The sequence below is a fragment of the Dromiciops gliroides genome, chromosome 2, assembly GCF_019393635.1.
Source record: "Dromiciops gliroides isolate mDroGli1 chromosome 2, mDroGli1.pri, whole genome shotgun sequence".
In the NCBI taxonomy this organism is placed as follows: domain Eukaryota; kingdom Metazoa; phylum Chordata; class Mammalia; order Microbiotheria; family Microbiotheriidae; genus Dromiciops; species Dromiciops gliroides.
This window is the reverse complement of record NC_057862.1, coordinates 15,288,954-15,308,395: the sequence shown is the minus strand read 5'-3', so window position 1 is coordinate 15,308,395 and position 19,442 is coordinate 15,288,954. Positions and strand designations below refer to the sequence as shown.

The 19,442-nt window shown below is 40.7% G+C and overlaps 1 protein-coding gene across 3 annotated transcripts in view; it reads right to left on the bottom strand.

Moving 5' to 3' along the window:
• Nucleotides 1-291: 291 nt before the first annotated feature.
• PRKG1 (protein kinase cGMP-dependent 1) overlaps nt 292-19,442 on the bottom strand; it is a 1,388,722-nt gene continuing 1,369,571 nt past the window's right edge. For all 3 annotated transcript variants that reach the window (XM_043987057.1, XM_043987056.1, XM_043987058.1), the window contains 6 exons: nt 17,497-17,638; nt 12,906-13,069; nt 9,781-9,903; nt 9,287-9,349; nt 7,530-7,596; nt 292-5,373 (listed from right to left, as the gene is read on the bottom strand). In XM_043987057.1, coding sequence (XP_043842992.1) covers nt 5,275-5,373; nt 7,530-7,596; nt 9,287-9,349; nt 9,781-9,903; nt 12,906-13,069; nt 17,497-17,638 — 658 coding nt within the window. In that variant the 3' untranslated portion in view covers nt 292-5,274. The remainder of the gene's footprint in view (nt 5,374-7,529; nt 7,597-9,286; nt 9,350-9,780; nt 9,904-12,905; nt 13,070-17,496; nt 17,639-19,442) is intronic.

Sequence of the window (19,442 nt, the reverse complement as noted above, 5' to 3'; positions counted from 1 at the left end):
CTACATCCAACTCTCTTATCTAGTTGTCATGTCATGCATTAGTCATGGTTTCATTTTGCCTATATATCCCCAGTGCTTGGCATACTTACTGCCAGTCACGTGGTCCTTGATAAAGAGCTACCGAGTTAAATTTGGGAGGTACAGTTGGACTGGGCCCCTGGGGTCCTTTACCGTTCTGAAATGTCATGATTCTCTGTCCTCATTCTAGGGACTGATGTTATAATGCAGGGAATCTTACATGGAAGAAAATGGCAACTTTGTTCAAAAGTAATTGTTTTTTTATTTCAACTCTATAAAGTATACAACAGGCACTCAGCAATTACAGCTGCAGGGAAAATACAGAGCAAATCAAAAGCGGGTAACTTCATGAAAAAAAAAGTTTTCCATCTACATCGAAAGAGTGCAAATGGTCAGGGACCATTCTGATGACGAGTGTCACATTTTGACAGACAAAAAAAGCCTCTTTCATGTAGAACAGATCCATAAGAGGACAGTCAAAGAATCATCGCTGTAAGAATACAAAAGAACTGACCAGTGTAAAAACAGCATAAACTGGGATAAATCTGAGGCAATGCTTAAATAAAGTTCCCTTGACTCAAAAAGCCTAAAACGTTGGAGACGTTATCAAAGTCTCAGAGCTATGTCGGTTTATGCAGGGGACAGTTATATAGAAGAGGACTAAGAACACACTTTCGACGTCCAGCTTTCTAGGTGTGTTTGAGACTTGTCTCATAAACGATTTGCATATACAAGGACTCATAGAAAGCAATAATCCTGTTTTGTTGACTGGGGTGTACCCAGGGACTCTTGTTCATGTGAATTTTGTCTCAGGTTGTGACTGAGTCTGGCATGAATTGCAGACATTGACCAATGTTTCCTTTTGGGGGCCATGGACCATTTATAATGGAGTCTAGAAAACATGATATGTTTGAACTTTTACTGCACTAATTTTTTTTTCATTGAATCTGCACAGCTGAGCAAAACAGGAATACCTGTATACAGACTGATAGTATGTCATATATTAATTTGACCTGCACGTACATTTAGACATTTCACAGAAATGACGCTGTATCTCATGAACAGATACACAGCTCTGGTACATTTAACAGAAATAAGAGAACCACTTCATCATTTCTGTAGTTCAATATTATATAATAAAGGCTTATAAATCGTTAGCAGAAAGAACTGTAAAACGCAGCAAGCTAAGAAAGGACAACAATTTGAGGTGTATTTGTCTTTGTCATGCAGCATAACACCAACTTTGTTTTTTTGTTTTTTTAATAGGATGCCATGAATTTAAGGCACTTGCAACAATACCAAATAGCCAGGTCATGATCTAAACTATGGGACGGATGAGTAACAGGATGATGGACAGAAGTTTTCAAGAATACCGACAAATATGACCATTCAAGTCTACTCAGACCTAAAATCGTTACACTGTTACGAAGAAGTAAACCAAAAGAGGATGCCATGGAACACGGGCAAAAAGAAAGTCATATATGTACCACAAAATATCAGCACGAAAATATCTATTTACATAAATATTTCTTTGTGGTCCTATTGTGAAAGAAAAACTGTTTGTGAATAATGCCGTTCTGAAATAAACCACAAATCACCTCTACCTTGGGATTTCAGTTCTAACATCCTGGTTTTCAATATGGTAGCTGACTTGGAATTTTCTGGTATGTTGTTAGTTTGCTCACATAAAAGTAAGACTCAAATTAGGAAAACAAATCAATAATGGTAAGTTAATAAATACTATTGTGTGTGCATGTGAAAATCATATGCATTCCTCCATCGTTTGTAAGGAGAGAATAACAGTTGAAAATATATTTGCGCTGGCAATAAAGGATCCCAACAGATTGGCATTAAAAGCTACACGGGTCAGATGTTATGTCCTAGAGTCCAAGGATAAAGAGGAAATAAAGACATAAAGGTCGTTTCTAGAATTTTCCCAAGGAAAATGTTCTTTTATGTGTTTGGTTCACCCCAAATAATATGACATCCATTTCCTTAGCTGTTCCTCATTATCACTGTCAATAAAGTCCCATCGAAAGCTCTTTCTCCCCAAACTTTGATGTATTCACAAGAGATTTAGCAAAGCAAACAAGGACATTCCTTCTAGATACCACTACTATTACTCGGTATTAGGTAGAAAACAGAGGGAAGGGGAAAAGAAGAGTTTCAGAAATCAGGTGAAAAGTCCTTTGTGAAAATTAGGATTTTAGCCTTCAAGCCTTAGTGACTGCATACAGACAGTATCAGAATCCTCAGATTCAGTGGTGAAGATGATGTGGATTAGATACATGTTGCTTGTTTAGTTGGGTTTCCATTTATTTTTGCTTGATGCTAGTAGTTCCTTGTTGGAAGAATCAAATCTTTTCAGATATTGCTCCACATAGTGCAAAGCAACCTACACTAGAAATATACAAATATCAGAGAGAGTGAATCTGTGTAATTAGTTTCATGGTGCCCACTACTACTTTGTAGCTTTATAAAGTTAACTTTCAGGAATTTTTCAAATAGATAATCAATGCAGAGACCCATGACAAGTAGGGGAGGATCTCTATTCCACTGAAACGTCATATGAGTTTTTGTTTTTGTTTTGTCTTTTAATTTGGGAGCATTTTGTCCTATTTTTAGACAAATTTGATGTTCTAGCAAATCTTGGGCAGATTAAATTTTATTTTGAAAAATTATTGATTCTCTCTAGCTATTGTTGTTTCTTTTTATTTTAATAATTCAATGCAAAAGGGCCAGTTAAAAAATCAAACCAGATCAGAAGGAAAGTTAGGAATAGACAATTTTTAGACTAGGAACCCAGGTTGATTTGTCTGGTCTAGACCTCTGAAATCAGCAGGAGTAAGCTGGCTCTCTTTTAAAAATAATTTTGTTAAACTGGGGGCTTAGAGCTATTTGGTGATGATAATGAAATAAAAATATTAGTACTTATCTGCTTTTTAACTTTCATTTTAAAAAATTGGAACATTTGGAAGGAAATAGAAAGCATATTTTAAAAATGATCACAACAAAAAAAACCGTAAAGTTTTGGTTCAGAATATGTGTACACGATGATATTTGAACTTGCCTGTCCTGCATCTGTATTTCAGAGAGTCTGTGTACATTTGTGCTTATACACAAATAAAAATTAAAGTCATTGCATTTCGGAAGATGTCTTCAATACAAGAAATTTCAAAGCAATGCATCATTTACCAGACCTTAAAATCACTTGGCTTCTCTGTTTCTGACATGAAGATCTAAAGTGGATACCTTTTTGCAGAAATAAGCACATTTGATTTCTTCAGCTGATTCATTTAACTCTTTGCCTCATCTGCCTCTGCAATGAAAACTTCCCTCAGCTTTCCTTCACACTATTCCAAATCCAGAAGAGATCCTAGTAAATATTGATTTACCAAAAAAGTAGAACTCTGACTGTGGACTGTACTTTGTGCCAAAATAATATTCCAAAGACTCATGGTCAAATGGACTAGATAAACCTGGGCAAGTCCTTTTGAGCATGAAACTTCAAAATATCAGACACACAAAACCAGATCTGATTATATTAGGTTATTGGGTGTGTGTGTGTGTGTGTGTGTGTGCTCGTGCGCGCACACACGCGCACGTACATATTCCCAATGTCTTTTGACTCAGTCTTTATGAGTTAAATATTTTTAAGAATTATTATTATTTGTATTTTGATTAAAAAAATATGAAAATTTATTTCATTCCTGCCCAATGCGCTTCCTCTTCCTCTTTATCCGGATGTTAATGGGCTGATATCATTATGAATAGTACCTTTGAAAAAAAAACACAGACATTGAGCTGGTCAGATTCTTGTCTTCCTCCCTGAACTGCCTCAGTTGTATTGTTCTATTCCTCAATTGCTGACTGTCCAATGGTGGCACCAGTCTCAGTTCTAGAGAGTAAGACAAGAAGCTGGATTTAAATGATTTTATTCCCCCCTTCCCCCATCTCCTTTTCCATAGACCAGGAGCTCAGGGGATGTGAAAGTGAACTATGACAAGAGTTTGGTTTAATAACCTCAGTGGTAATGTATGTGTGAGTCTCTGGCTACCTGTGAAATGCATATGAAATGGTTGAGATGTGTGTTGGCTGGTTTACACATTGACATTTATCGATGAAAGATATACATAGCACCTCTAGAGTGGTTTTGTGGGGTGTTTTGATGGGTCTTATTTTTTTCCCCTCAGGAAGAGGAGAGATCTTTAAAAAAATGAGAATATTTTTAAGCCTCAGTCTGAGGGCCTATTAAAGAATGGATAAAACCAATCAGCTGCCGCCCTTCCAGCTCCAGGACCATTCTGCTAAAACATGAAATGGTTTTGTGAATTTCTTTCTTTCTTTCTTTTTTAATCCAACCAAGCTTGTGGACCAAAAGGAAAAACACCAACCAAACAAAAAGTCCCAAATCCAGAAACATCCTGAATATCATTGTCATTTGTGTCCACATCTGCTATGATGGTTTTCAGAAACCATTAGCAGAGTTGTGCTTTTATCACTATTTAAAAAATATTAAACGAGATATTTGGAAAGCGCTTAGCACAGTGTCTAGCACATAGTAGGCGCTTAATAAATGCTTGTTCCCTTCTCTTTCCCCTGCTATTTAAAATAGATGGTAAAGAAAAAAGGAAAATGAGGCAAAAAAAGACAAAAAGGAAATATTCAGGCTTGTCATGACTACTACTTGGGGAAAAAAATGAAAGAATGTTTAGCACTGATTTGACATGAACTCCTTGACTGATCAATTTGTGGTCCTTTTTTGTATAGACACTGGCCTGCAGTAAAAGGCCCCTGTATCCTTCTCTTAAAGACTGTTGACACCCTGGCCACCCATACCATAGAGGACTACAGTACCCAATAAAGCACAATTTGATCCTACTGAGATTCCTAGCTGCAAGGTTCAGACCTAAGCTTGATTGAAGTGTTTCTTATACCATTTTAAACATTCAGATTATAACTAGAGCAAAGCAAGATCGTTGATGTGGTAGAAAACGTTTCTTTACTGGTGAAAAGGCTTTGCTTCAGGACCACCATGTCAACTGCAATTTTCGTTTCAAACATAAAACATGTAGAGAGAGCATATTGTCATCTAAGCGATAAGTCCTAATGCCACTGGAGTGCTGTAGCAGCATCGTCGATCAAGGCATCATGGTGACCCCGAGCATGGATCTTCTCCCATTCCTTCAGGTTTGCTGGCAGCCGTGTCTCAGAAAAGCTGTCTTCAGCAAGGCAGAAGCAGGTAAGAAAAATGCACTAAAAGTCTATGTCCCATCCCGAGTTGTCATCTGGTGGCGGCTCATCATTGTCCTCAGGGAAACTGTCAAAGTTGCTTGTATCTGTGGGGGATGCGACCTGTAGATGGGGGAGAAGCACAGTGGGTTTCATGAGCAATGTCGGGCTGGAAGGTATCTTAAAGTCCATCTAGTCAAACTCTGTCATTTTATAGATGAAGAAACTGAGGTTCAGTGTGGTGTCTTCTCCAAGACCACAATGGTCACAAGTATCATGGGTGGGGTTTAAAACCAGGACCTCTGACTCCAGTATCAAAACTCTTCTCAATATATCAAGTTATTCCCAGTGAATCTGTCTCAGAAGATATTCTCATTAGATAAAACATTCTTTTCTCCCACTTTCTTCCCCTAAGTCATGTGCTAATGAGAATATTGATGAATGACATAAACTTTATGGTGAGGATGGGATGGCAATTTCCTGATATGGATAGGATGGCAGGCAGTTGCCGACATGCTTCTCATCCATGAACTTTATGTATGAAATTGATTACTATATCCATCATGATTTCCTTGAGGAAACTAGGCTTGCCTTAGACTTAAACCATAGCAAATACAATTCTGGAAGGACTTATTTTATGCAGTAGATGGGTTCTTAACATAGGTTTATCAGTAAGTTAATAGTATTTTTCAGGAAACTGACATTTATTTCCTTTTTAAAATTTATTTTGAAACAGGTTGGACCTCATTAAACTGTAATAATATTATGGAAATACCCAAAGGATATGCACTTTTCATCATAGGGAACACCCACTGTGAGAATTCCCTCCATTAATGCTGCTCTCAACCTGTCTATGATTTTGTAGGAACATTCTAGAGTTGTTTGAGGCACAGAACACTTAAGTGACTTTCTCAGGGTCACACAGATAGAGGCAGCAGCAAGATATGAATAATAATAACAAACATATTTAAGTGGTACTTTATATTACACTGGGACTTCTCTCAATATCCCTTGTCACTTCTTTGGTTACAACTTTCCTCTTTGGTCACCACTGTTGCCTTCATCTATTAACATATAAGTTCTTTGAGGGCAGGGACTGTCTTTTTTTTTTTTTTTATTCCAAAGGCACACTGGTTGGAACAGAGTGAGCACTCAATACTTTTTTCATTCATTCATTCATTCATTCATTCATTCATTCATTCATTCATTCATTCATTCATTTATTCCAGTCTGCCCTAAAACCATTATTTACCTTTCATTTTGGTCTTAGTTAACTACTCAGAGTGACTTTTTTTTTTTTTTTAGTGAGGCAATTGGGGTTAAGTGACTTGCCCAGGGTCACACAGCTAGTAAGTGTTAAGTGTCTGAGGCCGGATTTGAACCCAGGTACTACTGACTCCAGGGCCGGTGCTCTATCCACTGCGCCACCTAGCTGCCCCCCAGAGTGACTTTTTAAAGGCAAATTGAGTTAGGTCCTTTATAAAATGAAGAATCAGTTTTAAAAAAATGAAATTTGGTAATTTCCTCCTATTTTCTCTCTCTCTCTCTCTCTCTCTTTCTTTCTTTTTGCAGGCCAATGAGGATTAAGTGACTTGCCCAGGGTCACACAGCTAGTAAGTATCAAGTGTCTGAGGCCGGATTTGAACTCAGGTCCTTCTGAATCCAATACTGGTGCTTTATTCACTGCACCACCTAGCTGCCCCCTATTTTTATCTTTTTTTAAAAAAAATAAAAATTCTTGGATTATGTTATGTAGGATTTTTGTTACTATTGTTGTTGTTTGTTTTGAATGTGGGCCCCAGCTGTAGTTATTTAGGACAATCACTTGCATAGTAATGGAGAGAAGACCTACTTGGAAGAATACCAGATTTTTCAAGACCTATTTGGAAGAATACCAGATTTTTCTAAGTCCTGGCTATGAAATCATGCTTATTGTGAACACGCTTTCTCAGAAGTAGGTAGCGGCTCCCCTTCCAGTACCCTTTTCCCTGCCACCACCCCTTACTCTTGCCTTAGAGGACCATCTTCATGAGTTGTTGAAGTTGGAAAATTCTACTACCTGGTCCCCTGCCTTTGAGTCCTTGAAGCACGGACACATAATGTGTCTCTGGGTCTGTCTAGCATGAGAAAATTGACTACAGTATCAGCTTCCCCAGCATAGACTTTAGTGACTCAAAGAACTTATTGACGACTGAGTCCTTGAATCTTTTACTTAATCACAAAACATTGAGTAATGGGCAGGACAGATGCAGAATGGCAGAGTAAGAGATGTTACTCACACTTGGTATTATAGGCGGTGTCAAGGTACCTTTTCTTAAGCCTTCCCAATTAAAGCCTTCAAACCATCTGCAAAGGGAACAAAACAGACAATTCAGAACATTTTATCTCTATGCTGGTGGTTCTGTATCATTCATGTTGTTGTTCAGTCATATCAGACCTGTCTGACTCTGTGACTGATTTGGAGTTTACTTGGAAAAATATTAGAGTGGTTTGCCATTTCCTACTCCAGCTCATTTTAAAGATGAGGAAACTGAGGCAGCCAGGGTTAAGTGACTTGCTCAGGGTCATACAGCTGGCAAATTTCTGAGGCCAGATTTGAATTCAGGTCTTCCTGACCCAGGCCTGATGCTCTATCCACTAGGCCACCTAGCTGCCCATAGCTGTATCATACAGATGTGAATAACACCTGGATAGGTACCTCAGAGGTTGCATGGAATATGGTTCTGATAATAGAAGGGGGAAGATGTGGCCAAGGTACTGAGCCCATAGTTAGGAGCAGAGCTGGGATCAGAATCCAGATTCTCTGACCCCAAATTCTAGACTCCTTCCTTTAGATTACCACCTCCTTACACCTTGTTGTAGCGAAAGAGTTTCCTTGACTATGGCTCTGTGACTGGTAATCACTGAAGAAATGCTTGTTGACTTGAAGTAGGAGACCTTGGGGCATTAGGAGTCTGAGAAAAATAAAACAAACAAAAGTTCTCCTGGCTTGCCAGCAAAAGGTTGGGTGACCTTGGCCAAGGAACTAGTTCACTTTGCTTTCTCAGTTTCCATAAAGTAAGAGTATTAGGGAGCCAAATTAGTGAGCAGTTCAATTGCCTTTTTTTTTTTTGGCAGGGCAATGAGGGTTAAGTGACTTGCCCAGGGTCACGCAGCTAGTAAGTGTCAAGTGTCTGAGGCTGGATTTGAACTCAAGTCTTCCTGAATCCAGGACTGGTGCTTTATCCACTGCTCTACCTAGATGCTCCTCAGTTGCCTTTTTAAAAAGAATTCATCAGATCAATGTTTGTTATTGAGCCTCTCCTGCCTTTAGAGTATTGCACCCAGCATCAAGGTACTTAGAACCTTGGCGTGAGCCCCTTCCTCCAGCCCCCCCGGGCAAAAGTCCATGATCTAATCTTGGTCCTCCCAGAACATGGTAAGGGGGGGGGGTCCAGCTTCCCCCTACTCCCCTCAGAGTAGTAGGAAAGAACAGGGGCTTTTAATGCTCATGAGGAGGAAAAGACCAGAAAAGGAGGGCTTTTTCCCACCTCAAACTAGAGGTGTTTGCTTCTTCTCCTGACACCCTGGAAATTACCTCGTATAACTTTGTATCTACTTTGTATTTAATTGACTATGCACACATTTCCCCCTAAATAGAATGTAAGCTCCTTGAGGGAAGGATTGTTTCCCTTTCATCTTTCCATCCTTGATGCCTAGTAAAGTGTCTGGGGTACAATAACTGCTTGATGGATATTTCCTGAATATGGAGATTTGGATTTATTAAATTCTAATTAGAGAAGGCCCAATGCCAAATGTTTCCTTGAGACAAGTTGCAGTGTTTCGGAAGCCCCAAGGTGGCCTGTTGTAGACACAGAACTGCAAGGAGTCCAGCCAACGAGCTCCCTGCACTGGCTCCTTTGGACCCCATTCTCATTCTGGGAGGTGACTTCCCAGCTCTTCCTCCTGTTGCCCTTTATGCATAAACAGTCACTCAGACCCAATCAGGAAAAAACACATACCCACATAACCACTGGGACCCGGAAGGGACACTTACTTGTGCTTCTGAATGTCTTTTACTCCATTTTTCAAATTCCCTAATCTTTCAGATGGATTGTCCCTAGAAGGAAAACAACGGAAAGAGAAAGAATTCACTTTGTTGTTTGAAAACAAATTATTGTTGTGCTTCGTTTATATACCATAAAAACTACACAAATCTCATTAACCTCCTTACAAAGCACATCCATCCAAAAGAATTTATTGGTTCTAATATTATCTACTGATTTTTTAATTAAGGGAAATCAAGTTATCCCAAAGGTCACATGTAATGAAAAGGTTTTCTGACAAAAAGGGTACCTAACCCCCAGCATATGAAATAAGGAGAAAATTGTTTAGGAGTCTAGATTTGGGAAGGCATCTCAGAATTCATGTAGAATCAATCAATTTGACAGAGGAGAGGAATATAAATAATCTTCTATATAGACAGATGCAATTTTGGGCAAGGGTTTGGGATACACAGGGCCAAAACAACACTAAAGCTAAACTGCTCACCTGCATAGTTTTTTAATTAAATTAGCAGCATTTTTGGCAATCTTCTTTGGAAATTCTATCATGTCAATCCCTCTCAAGATGATATTATAGGTCTTCATAGGATCCGGGCCTGAGAAAGGGGGACTTGAAGGAAAAAATTTAAAAAATGTTATTTTCTTAGGTTTTCATTATCTAAAAAAATTATTTCTTAACACATGATAAAAGCCATCTCCACAGAATACCCTCAATGACTTGAACAGTTCTTAGAACATTGCACGGGCTCAATACATATTTGCTTTATCAAGTTAAATGATTGATATCACATCAATGGGACAAAATGGAATCTAATGCTTTGTATTCACTTCTCATTGTACACCTTCTTGTTTCCCATATAGATTATATGGTCTTTGATGGTAGACAATGTTTTTATTGTTGTTTTTGCATCTCCAGTGCCTTGATTAATAGTAGGTACTTAATGAATGTTTGTTGAATTGAACTGAGTATGAATAGTGGAATACTGTGACATTTAAAAAGTTAGAGAGACATAGTTTCTAGGTAATCATTTTATTAATAATGCTAGCGTGTTATTAATAAGAGAAGTCAGTGACTCTCTTGAATGCAAAAAACCCGTAGTGACAGTAGGCTCACAGTTTATATTATATACCCTTGGAAGAATGGGTATTCCTGAGGGTGGCAATCAAGTCTGACTGGTTAACAATTAATGAGAAAAAATGAATATTATAATGAGATGTAGGTTCATTCTAAAGAGGGTCTTGGGGGCATATGACTGGAATCACTCAAATCTTGGTCAAAGAGACTTATCAAGGAGGGAATCGACTTCTACCCCAGACCTGTCTGACCAAACACAATGAGCAGGAATTCATCAATTCTCTCAGTCTGGTTGGGAAAATTTTTCTTAAGATTTCCCACACTGCATGATTTTTGAATGACAAGGAAGCAGAGAAAGGGAAAAACCTTGGTCCTAGCTGAATAACAAGTTACTAAGTACAGGAGAGCAATAACTATTTTTCTCAATACAGAACATCATGAATTCTATACTTGGGATGTGAACCCTGTGAACTGTGAAGCAGGCCAAGTTTCCCTGGAGTCCTTGTCCTCCCACTGTATTCCCTCTTTCTAAACATCTGATATCCTTAGATTCTGGCTGCCCAAAGGGAATTTTCTTTCTTTCTTTTTCTTTTCTTTCTTTTTTTTTGTGGAGCAATGAGGGTTAAGTGACTCACCCAGGGTCACACAGCTAGTAAGTGTGAAATATCTGAGGACAGATTTGAACTTAGACCCTCCTGAATCCAAGGCAGGGGCTTTATCCACTGTGCCACCTAGCTGCCCCCAAAGGTAATTTTTTTTCAGGGCAATGGGGTTAAGTGACTTGCCCAGGATCACACAGCTAGTAAGTGTCAAGTGTCTGAGGCCATATTTGAACTCAGGTACTCCTGAATCCAGGGCTGGTGCTTTATCCACTGTGCCACCTAGCTGTCCCCCCAAAGGTAATTTTGAATGCATCCTTCTAATCCTAGCAATTTGGTAGAGTGGATAAAAAGTTGGCTTTAGAGTAAGATCTGGGTTCAAATACTGCCTCTGACAGACATTTAAAGACTTGAAAGTGGAAGAGCTCACGGTGATCTGCCTTGGTAGAGGGTGTTTTTCACTGAGTGAGCACCATGCCAATGAAATAAAAGTTCTGGGAGAAAATGAAGCTGACCGGCCCTAAGCAAGGCACACAAAATTAAAACAATTCCTGTCCCTACATTGCATGGAGAACATGTACACACAATGGGAACACATAGTACCCTGGGGGATCCTAACCATTGAAGGGATAAGGAAAAGCCTCATGCAGGAGGCTCTTGATCTGGGCCTAGAAGCAGCTGTGGCTTCTAAAAGGTGGTGGCAAGGAGGGAGGGCACTCACAAAGGTACGGAGTTGGGCGATAGAATGTTGGGTATGGGGAACGGCAATAGTCCCTTATGGCTGAACCAGAGAGTATATGCCTAGGTAGTCTGCAGTCAGATTGTGAAGGGTTTTAAGTGCTGAACAATATTTATATTTTGTTCCAGAGCAAGAGGTGACATGCTTTGGACATACCAATTTGACAGCTGTGTAGACTGTGAATTGTCAAGGTAAGAGACTAGAGGCAGGCAGACCAATAAAAGGGCATGGCAGTAATGCAGGGAAGAGGACATAAGGCTCTAACCAGTAATGGCTGAGTGCTCAGAGAGGAAATAGATGAGAGTGAATCAAAAGGGAGCCTGAAATTGAGACTGAGTGGATAGAGTTTGATTCCAGTTAAGTCATGAAACATCTTGACAAGAAAGTGTCAAAGAATCAAACAATGTCAGAGGCACAGGGAACCCAAGGGGCTATCTTGTCTAATCAGAGAGAGCACATGGAAAATAGATGCAAGGGAATTAGGACTGTGGGAACTGACATTATGGGGCAAGTTGTTCGGGTTGAAGTTTTAGATTTTTTTTTAATTTGTTTTTTAAGCAGTCAGGTGGGGGAAAGAGATGCTGTATCAAATGCATAGAGGGCACCTGCTGTCCCCTAATCTGCATGGCTGACCAACTATTAGATCTTCCGCACATGACCCTTTGGGGAGCTGAAGAGTGTCCAGAGGAGGGCAGCCAAGATGGCGGAGGGCCTTGAATTCATGTCACCTGAGGGTCAGCTGAAGGAGCTCAGGATGTTTAACCTGGAGAAGACAAGCCTGGGGTGGTGGGTGGTGATTATGTGATGGTTGGCTTCAAGTATGTGAAAGGAGAAGGGATTACATTTGTTCTAATGGAGTATTGTATGAAAGTTAGAAAAGGATCAATGTAGACCAAGATGTCAAAGAGAGATTCTCAACAATTAAAATTGTCCCAGAGTGGAATGAGATGCCTTGGGAGGTAGCAGGTTCCTTGTTCTTAGTGGGTTTTCAGCAGATGACCTGGGCGTATTAATAGTGGGGATCCTGTTCTTATGTGGGTCAGTTTAGATGGCTGCTGACGTACCTCCCAACTCTAAAATTCAGTGATTCTACGGGAATGTCCTCCTCTGGGAGTGCCCACATCAAAGAGACAAGGGCAGAACCACCTCGTGTCTGACCGGCCCACTTCTACCCACATTCCTCATTTTAATGCTCATACCTGCCAGTCAGGAGTTCATACATTAGGATCCCTAGTGACCAGTAGTCTGCTGAAATGTCATGACCTTTGTTCAGGATGATCTCGGGGGCTACGTATTCTGGGGTCCCACAAAATGTCCACGTTTTCTTTCCAAATCCTATTTTCTTTGCAAAGCCAAAATCAACCTAAAAGCAAAGCAAAGAGACAATAAGCACACACAAAGCAAAATTACTCCGCACAGAGGGAGAGGTCATTTGAATAATATAACATGTGATTTCATTGATTTTAACCAGAGAATAAATATAACGGCCACCTTGGGGATGGTGAACTGAAATACATGGACAGTTATAAAAATGGATATAAACACTGGCTTCCATAATCATCTCCAAATGATTCGTTTCTGTTATAAGCAACAACGACAAAGATAAACTTCTCTAGGGAAGGAAGACTCATTAACATTCAAACATGATTTAGTTGTGTCGCCCCCCCCTCCCCTAGATTTCTTTTCCTCACTCCTTTCTTGTGCTGAATACAGGATTATATTCATTTTACACAAGAATGTTTGCTCTCATCTGAACAATGAAGAAATTCTGAACTAAGTTTTTTTATCATTCAGTTGTTTGGGGCATGTCAGACTCTTCGTGACTCCATTTGGGGTTTTCTTGGCAAAGACAGTAGAGTGGTTTGCCATTTCCTTCTTCAGGGGATCCAGTAGATCCTTTTTGCCAGGCAATAAGGGGTTAAATAAATGACTTGCTCAGACTCACAAAGCTAGGACCTGTCAGAGGCTGTATTTGAACTCAGTTCTTCCTGACTCCAGACCCAGTGCTCTATCCACTGAGCCACCAGCTTCCTCTCTGAACTAAATTATATTGCTCTTTTATCACGTAGTCCTAACTTAGCCAAATCTGGCCACCCATTGTCTGAAGGACTATCTGGACATCTCAATACACTTTTCACTAACCATTCAATAATGTGATATGATGACCTTCATCTTTAAGGATTTTAAGGAGGCATGTGGCTATTCCCTGTCATCTCGTCCCTTCCCCTGCTTCCTTTCAAATTCAGTTCCCAATGTCAGCTCCCTGAAGGCATAATACCCTTCTTTGCAACCCCATAGAAACGGGTTAAGAAAAACTCACTGAGCAACTGATCAACTTGTTCCCTTTGGCCTCATAAGGCCAAATTAGGGACAATAGGTAGAAGAAGCAAATGGGAAAATTTAGTTTTGATGGGAGGGAACAAAGGGAAAATATCCCAACCACTAGGGTTGTTCAGAAGTGGAATTTCTTTGGAAAGTTGTTCACTTTGAGCTGGAAGGAAGCTCAGAGGTCATAAAGGCCAATCTCCTTCTCCACGGAAGGGAAACTGAGGTCACGGCAGGTTCTTCAGTCTGCCTGGGGTGATATTTGGAGGAAGGAGAGGGCTCCTGCTTCCCTCTTTAGTGAGGCAATGGGGTTTAAGTGACTTGCCCAGGGTCACCCAGTTAGTGTTAAGTGTCTGAGCCCGGATTTGAACTCAGGTGCTCCTGACTCCAGGGCCGGTGCTCTATCCACTGCGCCACCCAGCTGCCCTCCTGCTTCCCTCTCATGGGAGATTTTTTAAGCAAAGGTTGGGTGACCCTTAGTTGGAGATGTGGTAGATGCCATTCTTGGTAAGGTATCAGTTAGAGCAAATGGTGACTAAGACCCTTTCCAGCCCTGATGGTCTGAGGACTTATGTGATATTTATTGACAAATATCAAGATTATTATAGGTGTTTTAACATTGAACCTAGTCCATAGTAAAGGTTTGATACATCTTTATTTAAAAGGCTTTAAAGGGGGCAGCTAGATGGCGCAGTGGTTAAAGCACCGGCCCCGAATTCAGGAGTACCTGAGTTCAAATCCGGCCTCAGACACTTGACATTTACTAGCTGTGTGACCCTGGGCAAGTCACTTAACCCCCATTGCCTGCAAAAAAAAAAAAAAAGGCTTTAAAAATAAGTAAAGCTGGGGCAGCTAGGTGGCGCAGTGGATAGAGCACCAGCCCTGGAGTCAGGAGGACCCGAGTTCAAATCCGGCCTCAGACACTTGATACTTACTAGCTGTGTGATGCTGGGCAAGTCACTTAAACCCAACTGCCTCACCAAAAAAATTAAATAAAGCTGTTTCCATCAAATTGAATAACTAAGCTAGTATTAGGTAGGATCGGTTAATGTTAAGAATCCTCTGAGCAAAGTAGTTTACAAAAAGCCCACAAAATCCCTTCCTCAAGGAAATTGAAAAATAGTTTCATTTAATTAAAAAAACCATTCATCAAGCAATTACTGTGTGCTAGACACTATGCTAGGAACAGAACATACAAAGACAAAATGGACTAATTTCCGTCTTCAGGGATCAAGGTAGGCATCTATACAAATACAGAATATTAAGTATTTGTATAGGGAGGGAGATGGTGCTAATAACTGGGGGAATTAGGAGAAATTTATGAAGAAAACAGCACCCCAAATACTTTGCAGTGGGCTAGGGATCCTGATTTAGAGTTGAAGAGGATGAGTTTCCAGACATGGGAGACTGCTTGTCTGAATGGGTGGAAGCAGGAGATGGGCTGTCACATAAGGAAAACAACCACCAGTCCAGTTTGACCAGAGCAGAGTGAGGATGGAGGAGAGGACAAGGAAAACTGGAAAGGGAGGTGAGAACCAGCTTGTGGGGAGCATCAAAGGCCAGGGAAAGATTTTGTATTTTCTGACAGATCTACTAGGGAGTCATTGAAGATGTTTGAGGAGAGGGGTGAATATGGTCAGAAATCTGCTTTAGGAACATGCATTTGGAAAGTGTGTGGAAGATGGATGGACGATGGAAAGGACTGGAGGCAGAAAGACCAATTATAAAGAGCATGAACTCTAGTCAGGCTTTGTGAGAAGAGGGAAGTGGACAGATGCAAGAAGTGTTATCAGAGTTGGAGCACCTAAATATGGCAACTCATTGGATGTTCCATTGGAGTAGAGAGATAATGAAGCAAGACAGTAAAACTGTGAACCCTGGGGTAGTGCCATAGGAAACAGGTAGGGGTGCGTGTGTGTGTGCACACGTGTGTGTGCGTGCATGCATGCATGTGCACAATAGGTTTGATGGGAAATATAATGAGTTCCACTTCAGGCAGGTTGAGTTTGAGAGGCCCTCACATGACAGCTAGTTGGAGGTTTCCAAAAAGCAGTTGGTAATATATTTCAGGGAAAATATTAGGACCAGAATTAGAGCTTTGTGGATCATCTATGTAGAGATAATAACCTATGTCATGGGAGTTGATGCACCCAGAGTGAAAGTATAGACAGAAAATGATCCCAAATAGAGCCTTCTGGGAGGTTCCCAGTTAATGGACAGGAGCTAGCAAAGAGAATGAGGAGGAATGTTCTGAGATGTAGGAAGAGAAGCAAGAGAGAGCAATACCATGAGAGGGTAGAAGGATGAGATCATGAGGAGATGTGGAGGGATTGGTCTTGTCGAGATGAACCAGCCCTTCATTAGAGATTAGAGCAGAGGAGTAGAGGATGAGGAGAAGAGATTCTGAGGTACGAAATGAGAGAGGAGAAACATGAGACGGTCAGCCTTGGTTTTCTCAGCAAAGTTCTCTGCTGAGAGAATAGAGAGGATGTTCTGGGAGATCTGGGGAGAGAGAGAAGGGTTTGGGATGGCTGCTATGGAAGGTTAATGGAGTTATTTGGTGGGGAATAAAAGAATTTCTGTGCTGCAGTGAGGGACTGGAGATTAGTTACCCTAAATTGATTGTGTACCTAGGTGGCATGATTGATTGATTGACTTCCTTTAAGAATCACATGAGGAGGAATAAAAAGGACAGTAAGGGTGACTCGGCATTGGGGTTTGGAAATAGAACAGGGCCAAGGAGTTTAAAGGATGTTGATAGTATACGGTTGAGCTGATTAGTCATGGGTTCAAGAATGTGAAGGATAAGAAGTGAAGACAGAGCAGGGGTAATGAAATGAGAGAAATGATGGAAGGACCAGAGGTCGGGGTGAGGATGGAGAATAAGTTAAGGGAGAAATAAGGCAAAAGGAAGGCTGATAGTTAAGTGACTGTAGGGGGATTTTCAAAGTTTGAATTCTGGAGGTGTGATAATGATGGGTCATGGTCAGACCAAGGGTCCTACTAGTTCTGTGTCTAGCTGAGATTGAATAAAGAGAGAAGGAATGGGAGTTTGGTGCTTGAGTGGAAGGGAAGGGTATTCCAAGGACTATCATCATTCTTGAAAATGACTGCAAATATTCCAGGATAATTGAGGTAATGATTTAATTATTTCAAATTATTTGGATGGAAGATGGTTGAAGGAGATAATTTCTCAACAACTCCTCTAAGCCTGAGAACATATCATAATAAATGCTGAAACAGCCAAGTCTCTTAGCTTGGTGCTCCACAGCTCCAAAATGCCCCAGTGCATTTTTCATAATTCCTGAAACAGCATGCATCCTGATGAACCCAGATGTGGAAGGGCAGTAATGAGCTGCTTTTAGGGGAAAGAATGAGATGTTCACATGAGACCCAGGAGACCAGCCTCACTTCTGAATTTTCATCACCCTTGTGGAGAAACCAGCAGCAAAAAAAAGTACTGACCAGTTTGGCATAACCTCGGTGGTCGAGAATGAGGTTTTCTGGCTTGAGGTCCCTGTAAATGATTCCTTTGGAATGCAGATAGGCAAACGCTTCTACCACACATGCTGTATAAAATCTGGTTGTCGAATCTTCAAATGAACCTCTGGGAAAGAGAAAGCAGAAGGAATGGAGCAGAAAAAAATGGGTTATCCAAACAGACTCCTGGACTTTACGTTCTGTAGTGCCCCTGACCCAAAGGGAAGGCCAAAGACCAAGGAAGTGCTAAACTCACAAGGTATAGTAACAGCTGACATTTAGATAGTTCCTTAAGCTTTGCAAAGTACTTTTACTCCCCCAAAACAAAACAACAAAACACAAAAAGCAAAGTACTTTTACATGCACTGTCTCATTCAATTTTCCTGTTAGAAGGTATATGCTTGTTTGCACAGTGCACCCTCCATTAGACTGGAGGATGCTTGAGAGCAGGGATTGTTCCTGCCTTTCTTTATGTCTGGCACTTCCCTCAGTGTCTGGAACAGAGTAAGCACTTAATAAATCTTTGTTGACTTGTTTACCTGAGGGCAGGACTTTGCCTTTGAATCCTCAGTACCTAGCACAGGGCTTGGCACGTAGTAGGTGCTTAATAAATGCGTGTCGATTGGTTGAGACTCACAACTGTGTGTGTTATGTACCACAGATATTGTTTGGTCTCTCTCTCTCTCTCTCTCTCTTTTTTTTTTAGTGAGGCAATTGGGGTTAAGTGACTTGCCCAGGGTCACACAGCTAGTAAGTGTTAAGTGTCTGAGGCCAGATTTGAACCCAGGTCCTCCTGACTCCAAGGCTGGTGCTCTATCCACTGCGCCCCCTAGCTGCCCCTGGTCTCTTTTTTATAGAAGAAACAGAGAGAGGATGAACTACCCATGATCACAGAACCACTACAAGACAGGGAAGATTCAAACCCCGAGCTTTGTATCTAGTCCTTCTCCCCCTGGTAGGACTACCCAGCCTCCTTCCAGCTCCCAATCAACTGTCCTGTGATCAGATGCCAAAGTGCTCCCTTGAGTGAACAGCGCATCACAGGAGCACATTCTCTGACAGGTTCTAAGAAACAGCTGGGGAGCCAACGAAATACTTACCCATCTTTGAAAGTCAAATTCCATAAGAGCCCGATGTGTTAAGACACTGTATTTCAGTAATGACAATCATAATGAGAACAATAGCAATACCTAGCATTTATGTAGTGCCTCCTATGTGTTTTACAAATAACTCATTTCATCCTCACAACCACCTTGGGAGGTAGAAGCTAATGTCATCCTTTTTTTGTAGATGAGGAAACTGAAACAAACAGATTTTCAAAAATCACTCACCCAAGGACCCACAGCTAGTAAGTATCTGAGGTGGGATTTGAAATCAGGTCTTCCAACTTTCTTAATTTCAGATATCCAACAGATTCCTTCCACTAATCCACTAGCCATCCAAAGAGCAACAGTGACAACCATGGATTGTGGGAGCATCATGTTTCTGGCACTGACAGGTGGGTTTGTGACAGATTTTCAATTTTAAAGAGATTAGCACAAAGAAGCTTTGGTTTTGAGTCTTTGTTTCCTATATATATTTTAACTATTTTCCCCCATGTGACATCAAAATAAAATATTCCTCTCTCTCCCTTCCTTTTTTCCTTTTCACCCTCCCTCCCTCCCTCTCACCCTCCCTTCCTATTTATTACCAACATTATCTTGTGTTTGTCATAATATACACACATCTATGTTGGTGGCACAGTGGGCTGGACCTCAAGTCAAGAAGACCCGAGTTCAAATCCAGTTTCAGACACTTAGTAGCTGTGTGTCCAAGGAAAAATCACTTAACCTCTGTATGCCACATTTTCCTCATCTGTAAAATGGGCTACCTACTAGGGACATTGTCATTTCTGCATTTGTATCCCCCATCCATGCCTAGCATGATTCCTG